The sequence below is a fragment of the Capra hircus genome, chromosome 15 (genome assembly GCF_001704415.2).
Source record: "Capra hircus breed San Clemente chromosome 15, ASM170441v1, whole genome shotgun sequence".
NCBI lineage: Eukaryota > Metazoa > Chordata > Mammalia > Artiodactyla > Bovidae > Capra > Capra hircus.
Genome location: NC_030822.1, coordinates 15,914,497 through 15,925,259, shown reverse-complemented (window position 1 = coordinate 15,925,259; position 10,763 = coordinate 15,914,497). Strand labels below are relative to the sequence as shown.

At 43.1% G+C, this 10,763-nt stretch overlaps 1 protein-coding gene across 1 annotated transcript; it reads left to right on the top strand.

Annotated features, from left to right (window-relative positions):
• On the top strand, positions 241–3,372 carry RAG1 (recombination activating 1). The gene has a single exon (XM_005690092.2). It carries the CDS (start codon positions 241–243, stop codon positions 3,370–3,372), a length of 3,132 nt encoding a protein of 1,043 aa, XP_005690149.2.

The following is a 10,763-nucleotide window of genomic DNA, read 5'->3' as shown; positions in this document are numbered from 1 at the left end:
ACATACCTGGTTTAAATGACCATCTACACTGTAAGAATAGGGAATGACCCTATTCTCTGATATATGACCAGCACCTAACATAGTATATTAAAATAGGAGATTTAATACTTAACTTTCTGGATGATTTAATAAGTGAATAATTGAAAATACTAATCTGTATTCTTTCCAAGATGCATCAGTGGGATGTTGACATTTTTTCCTCATCTGACTTGTTTTTATTGTTTCCAGGTATCAGCCAGCATGGCTGTCTCTCTGCCACCCACCCTGGGACTCAGTTCTGCCCCAGATGAAATCCAGCATCCACATATTAAATTTTCAGAATGGAAATTTAAGCTGTTCAGGGTGAGATCCTTTGAAAAGGCCCCTGAAAATGCTCAAGCAGAAAAGCAAGATTCCTCTGAGGGGAAGCCCTCTCTAGAGCAATCTCCAGCAGCCCTGGACAAGGCTGGTGGTCTGAAGCCAGCCCTGACTCAACCGCCATTAAAGCCTCACCCAAAATTTCTGAAAAAATCCCACGATGATGGAAAAGCAAGAGACAAAGCAATCCACCAAGCCAACCTGCGACATCTCTGCCGCATCTGTGGGAATTCTCTCAAAGCTGATCGACACCACAGGAGATATCCAGTCCACGGGCCCGTGGATGGCAAAACCCAAGTCCTCTTACGAAAGAAGGAAAAGAGGGCCACATCCTGGCCAGACCTCATTGCCAAGGTCTTCCGGATCGACGTGAAGGCAGATGTGGACTCGATCCACCCCACTGAGTTCTGCCATGACTGCTGGACCTTCATGCAGAGGAAGTTCAGCAGTGCCCCGTGTGAGGTTTACCCCTCGAGAAACACAGCGATGGAATGGCACCCCCACACACCATCCTGTGACATCTGTGATGCTGCCCGTCAAGGACTCAAGAGGAAGAGTCAGCCGCCAAACTCGCAGCTCAGCAAAAGACTCAGAACTGTGATCGACCGAGCGAGACAAGCCCGACGGTGCAAGAGAAGAACTCAGGACAGGATCAGCAGCAAGGAACTGATGAAGAAGATTGCCAACTGCAGTAAGATACACCTCAGTACCAGGCTCCTGGCAGTGGACTTCCCAGCGCACTTTGTGAAATCTATCTCCTGCCAGATTTGCGAACACATTCTGGCGGACCCCGTGGAGACCAACTGTAAGCACGTCTTTTGCAGGATCTGCATTCTCAGATGCCTCAAAATCATGGGCAGCTATTGTCCCTCTTGCCGGTATCCCTGTTTCCCCACCGACCTGGAGAGTCCGGTGAAGTCTTTTCTGAGCATCTTGAATTCCCTGATGGTGAAATGTCCAGCAGAGGAGTGCGATGAGGAGGTCACCTTGGAAAAATACAATCACCATGTCTCAAGCCACAAGGAATCGAAAGAGACTTTTGTGCATATCAATAAAGGGGGCCGGCCCCGCCAGCATCTCCTGTCCCTGACCCGCCGGGCTCAGAAGCACCGGCTGAGGGAGCTCAAGATGCAGGTCAAGGCTTTCGCCGACAAGGAGGAAGGTGGGGATGTGAAGTCCGTGTGCCTGACCTTGTTCCTGCTGGCGCTGAGAGCAAGAAATGAGCACAGACAAGCAGATGAGCTGGAGGCCATCATGAAGGGACGTGGCTCCGGCCTGCAGCCGGCTGTCTGCTTAGCCATCCGTGTCAACACCTTCCTCAGCTGCAGCCAGTACCACAAGATGTACAGGACTGTGAAGGCCATCACCGGGAGGCAGATTTTCCAGCCTCTGCACTCCCTTCGGAGCGCTGAGAAAGTCCTTCTGCCAGGCTACCACCCCTTCGAGTGGCAGCCACCTCTGAAGAACGTGTCTTCCAGCACTGACGTGGGCATTATTGATGGACTGTCCGGACTGGCCTCCTCTGTGGACGATTACCCGGTGGACACCATCGCCAAGCGCTTCCGCTATGATGCAGCTTTGGTGTCCGCTCTGATGGACATGGAAGAAGACATCCTGGAGGGCATGAGAGCCCAAGAGCTCGACGACTACCTGAATGGCCCCTTCACCGTGGTGGTGAAGGAGTCTTGTGATGGGATGGGAGACGTGAGCGAGAAGCACGGCAGCGGACCGGCCGTTCCGGAAAAGGCGGTCCGGTTTTCCTTCACGGTCATGAAAGTCAGCATTGCTCGCGGGTCACAGAACGTGAAGGTGTTCGAGGAAGCCAAGCCGAACTCCGAGCTGTGCTGCAAGCCGCTGTGCCTCATGCTAGCCGATGAGTCTGACCACGAGACGCTGACGGCCATCCTGAGCCCTCTGATTGCCGAGAGGGAGGCCATGAAGAGCAGCGAATTAATGCTGGAGATGGGAGGCATCCTCCGGACTTTCAAGTTCATCTTTAGGGGCACCGGCTACGACGAGAAACTGGTCCGGGAAGTGGAAGGTCTCGAGGCTTCCGGCTCAGTGTACATTTGCACCCTTTGTGATGCCACCCGCCTGGAGGCCTCTCAAAATCTGGTCTTCCACTCCATAACCAGAAGCCATGCTGAGAATCTGGAGCGCTATGAGGTCTGGCGTTCGAACCCCTACCATGAGACGGTGGAGGAACTGCGGGACCGGGTGAAGGGGGTCTCGGCCAAACCCTTTATTGAGACGGTTCCTTCCATAGATGCGCTCCACTGCGACATCGGCAATGCGGCTGAGTTCTACAAGATCTTCCAGCTGGAGATCGGAGAGGTGTATAAGAACCCCAACGCCTCCAAAGAGGAAAGGAAAAGATGGCAGGCTACCCTGGACAAGCACCTCCGGAAGAAGATGAACCTAAAGCCCATCATGAGGATGAACGGCAACTTTGCCCGGAAGCTCATGACCAAAGAGACGGTGGAGGCAGTTTGTGAATTAATTCCCTCCCAGGAGAGGCACGAAGCCCTGAAGGAACTGATGGACCTTTATTTGAAGATGAAACCCGTCTGGCGATCCTCATGCCCTGCTAAAGAGTGCCCGGAATCCCTCTGCCAGTATAGCTTCAATTCACAGCGCTTTGCTGAGCTCCTCTCCACCAAGTTCAAGTATAGATATGAGGGCAAAATCACCAATTATTTTCACAAAACCTTGGCTCACGTCCCTGAAATTATTGAGAGGGATGGCTCCATTGGGGCATGGGCAAGCGAGGGAAATGAATCTGGCAACAAACTGTTCAGGCGTTTCCGGAAAATGAATGCCAGGCAGTCCAAGTACTATGAAATGGAAGACGTTTTGAAACATCACTGGTTGTATACCTCCAAATACCTGCAGAAGTTCATGAATGCTCACAATGCCCTGAAAGACTCGGGGTTTACCCTAAACTCGCAGGGAGGCTTAGGGGACTCGTTAGACCTAGAGGAATCCCCAGAATCCCAAGATTCAATGGAATTTTAAGCAGGGCAGCCACTTATGAGTTGGTTTTGCAAATATGTTTTCCTCTGGATGGCATGAGGCCTTCTCCTGGTACCCTGCACTCCAGTGTGTGGGGCTTCACCACCCAGGCAGTGGTAGGTTGGAGAGGCCGCAGATGCTGAACCCATGTCAGGAATGGGTAACTGGTGAGCTGATTGCTTGAGCTGTTTAGGGAGTTCAGAGATGCAACAGGGGACATCAGTTTTTTGAAAGCTCAATAGCTGAGAGGAGGAGTAACTGCAGAGGAGCGGAGATGAACAAAGATATGTATGTGTGTGACTTAGTGACGTGAAAATCAAAGTCAGGGTTGCCAAAGAACCCAGGAGAGAAATTTGACTTGTGGTCTCCATCCCCCCACCAAGTTACTCTAGTTTATATTGAGCTGTGTTTTTTATTTCATTTTTGTAGAATTCTTTGTTTTATAAATTTCACATATTTTGGCTTATTCTACAAGATTCAGAACAGCTTTTCAGATATCTGTAGCAATAACATCTTCCTTGTGTATGGTACAGTGACCTTGACAAAGTGCTCTTGGTGCATCCTGTCATTTGGTACACTTATGCAGAAATACCCTACATCCAGAATATTTTTGGAAAATCAGTCCTTTTCTGAATTTAAATGATGTTTCTTTTGTAATGGTTGGAGTTTAGGAGATCATCTGTAGCATGGATTTTTCAATAACAAAGTTAGAAGAATAAAACTGTTAGCTGCAGTTAGTTATTAATCTTATGGTAGTACATGTTTAGTTTGCCATCAGTAGCCAAGTATGATCTTTATTTTTACTTTTAGCTAGATTCTCCAAATGATTGTTCATACAATCTCAAAGCCACAGGGGCCTTTTTTGTTTTGCTTTTACTTAAAAAAATTATTTCTAATTGGAGGATAATTGCTTTGTAATGTTGTGTTAGCTTCTGCCATTATCAACATGAATCAGCCATAGGTATACACACGTCCCTCTTCTCTTGAACCTCCCTCTCACCTTCCACTCCACAGTGGCCTTTGAAATCTGGGTTTGTTTACTGTATAAAAACAGTTAATGTCTTGCTGAAAATCTCTGCCAGGTTTTCTCCATATGAAACCTGGATCAATTTTGCTCAATCTAGTTTTCATGGAGTCTTTCCCTCTACATTATGTTTTTTTTTTTCTATTATGATCAGTTTAATTTCAGTGTATTAAGGTTTTTGTAGCAGGAAATTGTTGTACTTTTCTCACCTGCTAAGTTTAGAGGGAGGGCTTCCCAGATGGTGTCAATGGTAAAAAAATCTGCCTGCCAATGCAGAAGATGAAAGAGAGGTGGGTTTGATCGCTGGGTTGGGAAGATCCCCTGAAGTAGGCAATGGCAACCCACTCTAGTATTCTTGCCTGGAAAATTCCGTGGACAGTGGAGCCTGGTGGGCTATAGTTTATGGGGTTGCAAAGAGTCAGACATGACTGAGCCACTGAGCATGCGTGCACAAGTTTAGGTGGAGCCCGCTCATGGTACAGTGGAAGAGTTAACATTTGCAGAGGGTTTTTTTTTTTTTTTTTGCCACTTTTAGAATATCTCCATATTTATCCACATTCATTTTGCCTCATTTTTCCTCACAACAACTCTGTGGGTAGACATTGCTATGGTTCTCATTTGTGGAGGGTTAAATGACTTGCCCAAATTTGTGGGGATAGTACATACCTGATCTGGAATTTGAACTCAAATCTTTTGTCTTCAGATTCCATGTTGTTTCTGCCACAAAAAATGAACCATTAATTTTTTTTTTTTGAACTAAAGCAGTAACATAATTTGTTTAGAATCTACAACTCATCACTATAGTTCATAATCTTGAGATTGCATTCTTGGGAGCAGGGATGGGTGGGTTTTAAGTCCTTGGTGTACTTAGGGCCTTTTGCTAGGAGGAAGAATTGTCAAAGTTCTCAAGAGCCCCCCACCCCCACCACCAAACCTCTGGGGGCTCCAGTTTCTGGAAACTCTAGTCTGCATCCTTAGGAATTTGGGAATTGCCAATTGCTGGCAATTTAGAGCAGGCATGGGAGTTTATATGCTAGTGAGTCATAATGATATGTTAGTGTTAATTAGTTTTTTTTCTTCCTTTGATTTTATTGGCCTTAATTGCCACTCTTCACACACAGTATATCAAAGAGCTTTGTAATTTAGTTGTCAAATGTGCATCAGTAATATTATCCTAAATGGTATGCACTTGATGCTTTTATAGGGATTGAACCTGGTATTTTCCATTTAAACAATACAGCAGTTTTTTCTTGCTTTTTTTGTATAGAATATATAAATTACAAAGATACTTGTAATTTAGTTGTCAAAAAGATATACATATTTTAATTTTATTTTTTCTAGAAAACATTTACTTTTTGCATTAGGTAAACTAATGGACTGAAGCCACCCCTTTCCTTCATCCCCTTTAATCCTTACAGCATGTCTCTGCCCTAATAAACAGCTAAATTCCTGTAATCTTCTTACTCCCTGAGGTATGCTTGCTCTGGTTTGTAGATTTTTTTTTTCCCACTTCCTCTCTGTTACTCGATTGGTGGCAATGTAAACACTTTCTAATGTTAAATTCAACTTTTCTAGCATTGTAGGAACTCCTTTGAATGCATGTGACTAACAGCATGATTTATAGCACAACCCTCCCAATAATGCCTTAATCAGATCACATTTTAATAAACCCCAGGAACATATGGCTGCAGGAATTTCAATATGTAGAAATGTGGCCTATGGTTGTTTTTGTCCTCCTCACTGTTGAGATTGTAATATCCTAGACCCTGGTTTTATAGTCAAGGCTTATTTTTGACAGTGTCCGTTGTAAATGCAGTCACATTCTCTAGGGAAATTCACCACGCTGAGCGGAGCCTTTTTTTTTCTGAAGTATAGACTGAGACTTGAGAAGTGAAAAGGATCTTTTTCCCATGAAACCTGATTCTGCAAGCTCTCCTGCCAACCCGCTGAGGTGCAGTGCAGGGACCAGTGATAATGGCTGATGAAAACTGATGAATAGCCAGTATGAGGTCAAAAAGCTCCCTGGGATTCGTAAATATGTACTGAGAAGCAGGAACAGGAGGAAAAGATGTCTTTTCCTTCCAAGTGAATTAAAATTGAGTTTTGCCTCAATTTGTTTTCACAAAATATAGATGAAGGTAAGATTTTTTTTTTTGGTTGAGCTTGTGGATCTCACATTAGATCAAACAGAATTCAAATTACACACAGCTTAGGAGGCAGCGTTTGTAAGCACCAGTGGTGGTTTGGAGAATGAATCATCATTTTGATGCAAATGATTTTTGATTGCGGATATGTCTGTGTCTTCAGTTATTGTGTGAGAAGTGGTCTATTCTTTCGATGTTGAGAGATTTTTAAGTAACAGTAGATATTTTGTCACTGTTTGATTTTTTCCATTTAACTACAGTGACCTACATAAATATACCTCATTCATTTTTGGTGAGATTTTTCCTTTTGTGAAATTGCACTTCACTTTATTTTCATACACATAATTGTAAAGTTTGTTTAATGGCTTCTAAGACCTTTCTTCTTCCTCTTTTTTTTGTATTTGTTTTAGGAAAAGTTTAGGCACCAGGATGCAGTGGTTTTATTTGATGATTTGTTGTGAAGGAATTTCCATGTCAAATGTTTTTAATTAAAATATGTTTCAGCACTTAATTTTTATATTTTAATATTTCTATTCCTTATTAATATTATGGTTATAGTTAACAGTTGTATGTTTAAGTATTTGAAATAAAAGTTAAAAACTTGGAAACAGTGGGTATTGTGTTTTATATTCAAATAATAATATTGAGTACAACATTAAAAAAATGAAATGACATTTTTCCTTGAGGGAAATACAACATGAATTTGGTGCTTTTATAATAAAAAAGCAACAGAATAATGAATATAGTTTATACTAAAATAAGAAAGACAATTTGGTTCCAGATACTTAAGGTAAATGTAGGATTTGAAATGAAAATGTAAATTCTTTTGACAATCATAAAAATATGATCCTTTGCCCCATAAAATTCATGCATTCATACACTCAACATTTTGATAAGAGTGTTGACTTGCCAGGGCCACACAGATAATGACAGAAGTGAGCTAGCCCCCAGGTTCTCTTGACCAGTCCTTTCCCTAGTAACAACAACAACAATGGCGACCACAACAACAGTAATAATAGCTACCACTGACCAAACCGTGTGGCAAACACTTTGCCTATGGTTTTCTCATTGGATTCTTTTGGAGTCAGTACTACTATGTTCTTCATTTTACATGCGAGGTCACCGAAGCTTATCTCAGCCCGAAATTGACAGGACTGCGCCTTCACAATTTTCCCTCAGTTCTGTCCATCTTACCTTCATACTAGTCTGTCATTACCACATCATCCGTGAAATTTCAAGCAACTTAGTGCCGCCTTTGCTGGAGGCTTCCCAGCTCACTCCTACTCAGAACAGAGATCTGGCCTGGCTACTTCCATGCAAACATATCAAGTTTTTAAATATTGAAATATGTTTGTACTTGTAGGTAAACAGCATGTACCCCAAAGACCCTGGTACCCTCCATACTCCTGCAGCCCTAATCCATCTCCCAGGAACTCAGATCCAGCAAGTAACAAGTTGACTGCTGGCACAGCAGGGGGCCTTAAAGACTGTTCCAGTGCGACCATCTTTGATTGACTTTTTAAAAATCCTACTATCTTTACTTTGTACTATTCTCCTCCACCTTTATTGAGGTATTATTGACACATAAAATTGTCAATATTTAAAGTGATGATTTGATATAAGTGTACATTGTAAAATATCTACCACAATCAAGTTAATTAGCTGACCCTGTGCCTCACATAGTTACCTTTTGTATATGTGTAGTTCAGTTCAGTTCAATTCAGTCGCTCAGTTGTGTCCTACTCTTTGCCACCCCAAAGACTGCAGCACGCCAGGCCTCCCTGTCCATCACCAGCTCCCAGAGTTTACTCAAACCCATGTCCGTTGAGTCAGTGATGCCATCCAACTATCTCATCCTCTGTTGTCCCCTTCTCCTCCCGCCTTCAATCCTTCCCAGCATCAGGGTCTTTTCAAATGAGTCAGTTCATTGCATCAGGTGGCCAAAGTATTGGAGGTTCAGTTTCAGTATCAGTCCTTCCAATGAACAGTCAGGACTGATTTCCCTGAGGATGGACTGGTTGGATCTCCTTGCAGTCCAAGGGATTCTCAAGAGTCTTCTCCAACACCACAGTTCAAAAGCATCATTCTTCGGTACTCAGCTTTCTTTATAGTCCAACTCTCACATCCATACATGACTACTGGAAAAACCATGGCCTTGATTAGACGGACCTTTGTTAGCAAAGTAATGTCTCTGCTTTTCAATATGCTTTCTAGATTGGTCATAACTTTTCTTCTAAGGAGCAAGTGTCTTTTAATTTCATGGCTGAAGTCACCATCTGCAGTGATTTTGGAGCCCCCCAAAATAAAGTCTCTCACTGTTTCCACTGTTTCCCCATCTGTTTCCCATGAAGTGATGGGACAAGATGCCATGATCTTATTTTCTGAATGCTGAGTTTTAAGCCAACGTTTTCACTCTCCTCTTTCACTTTCATTAAGAGGCTCTTTAGTTCTTCACTTTCTGCCATAAGTGTGGTGTCATCTGCATATCTGAGGTTATTGGTATTTCTCCCGGCAATCTTGATTCCATCTTGTGCTTCATCCAGTCCAGCATTTCTGATGATGTACTCTGCATATAAGTTAGAACACTTAAGATTGAGTCTTTTAACAATTTTCAAGGGTATGAGACAGTACCATGTCAGTCATATAGTCACTCAGCTGTACAAGAGATCCTCAGAACCTACTCATCTTACAACTGAAAGTTGGTACCCTTTGACCAAGGGTATTTGATATTACCCCTGCATTTGAAAATGAAGCAGCTTCTTATCCTTTAAGGCTTAGCTAAGTTCTAGATATTTCTTGATACCCTTTGTAACTATTTCAGCCTGTTTTAAAAGCTATTTATAGGATAACTTTTAGGAGCAGGCAATGTATACTTGGCGCTGGAGACAGAGGGGTGAATTCAGACGGTTTCTGCTCACAAAGAACTGGTTGGAGGTAGACACTGAATCAACAGTAATTATAATAAATGCATGATTCCACAGTCTAGTGGGTGTTATGAACGAGAAGTACTAGGTGCAATTCAAGTACAGTAAGACGAGAATTTAAATTGGGGAATCATAGAAATATCTAGGAAGAAGGAACCTTTAAGAGGAGACTGGTAGGATGAGTGGGGTGAGGGCAGGTGAGGAATGATAGAACAGGCCCAACATAACCTGTGGGAAGACCGATGGGAGACCTGTCCACTTTTTGACCTTTTATGATTGGCCTCAGAACAGTCATGGCACTTGAGGGTGTATCATTTAGCTTGCTAATGTATTACAATGAGTGTATAATGAGGATCACAGTCTACTGGAAGTGGAATCTTCTGCCATCTTGGAGCTGCTGGTTGGTTCTAATCAGTTTTTGTCATGTTCCATGACCATGCCATTCTTTTAAAGGTTGTTCCCTGCCCCCTTCCCTTTTGCTTCAGCTGGAGATGTTTCAGAACTGAAGGAAGGTCTGTGTAGCAGAAGCAGACTGAGGGAGGGACTGATAAGTCAAGAGAATCAGGCAGAGGCCTCATCATGCAGGACCCTGTGGTTGGGTAAAAACTTTGGATCCTACCCCAAATGCAAATGGAAACCATTGAAGAGTTTGAGGCATGCAACCCATGCCAAGCCAGGGAAGGGACAAGAGTGAAATGCTTTGGGAAAGGGTTAAATGTGAAGTGATTTGTCTAAGACTGAGAAGGACTATGTACATAATTTTAAATGTTGGAGTAGCCACTTCAAACATCTTAGTGACACACTGCCTGCTAATTCTTTTGTTTTTTCCCTCAAGTGACTGTGGCTATGTTTGCAGTTTAACAGAACCATATTAGTGTCCTTCATTATTACTTCAAGGTACTCGGGACTATTTAATCTGCATGTTTAAATATATACTATGTCGGAGATTCCAGATGTTGAAGCTAGTTTTAGAAAAGGCAGAGGAACCAGAGATCAAATTGCCAACATTTGTTGGATCATAGAGAAAGCAGGAGAGTTCCAGAAAAACATCTATTTCTGCTTTATTGACTATGCCAAAGCCTTTGACTGTGCGGATCACAATATGGGAATACTGGACCACCTGACTTGCCTCTTGAGAAACCTGTATGCAGGTCAGGAAGCAACAGTTAGAACTGGACATGGTACATCAGACTGGTTCCAAATAGGAAAAGAGTACGTCGAGGCTGTATATTGTCACCCTGCCTATTTAACTTATATGCAGAGTACATCATGAGAAACGCTGGGCTGAATGAAGCACAAGCT

What these genes read in the sequence shown, in the direction of transcription:
- RAG1 (XM_005690092.2), top strand. Translation starts at nt 241, where the DNA reads ATGGCTGTCTCTCTGCCACCCACCCTGGGACTCAGTTCTGCCCCAGAT.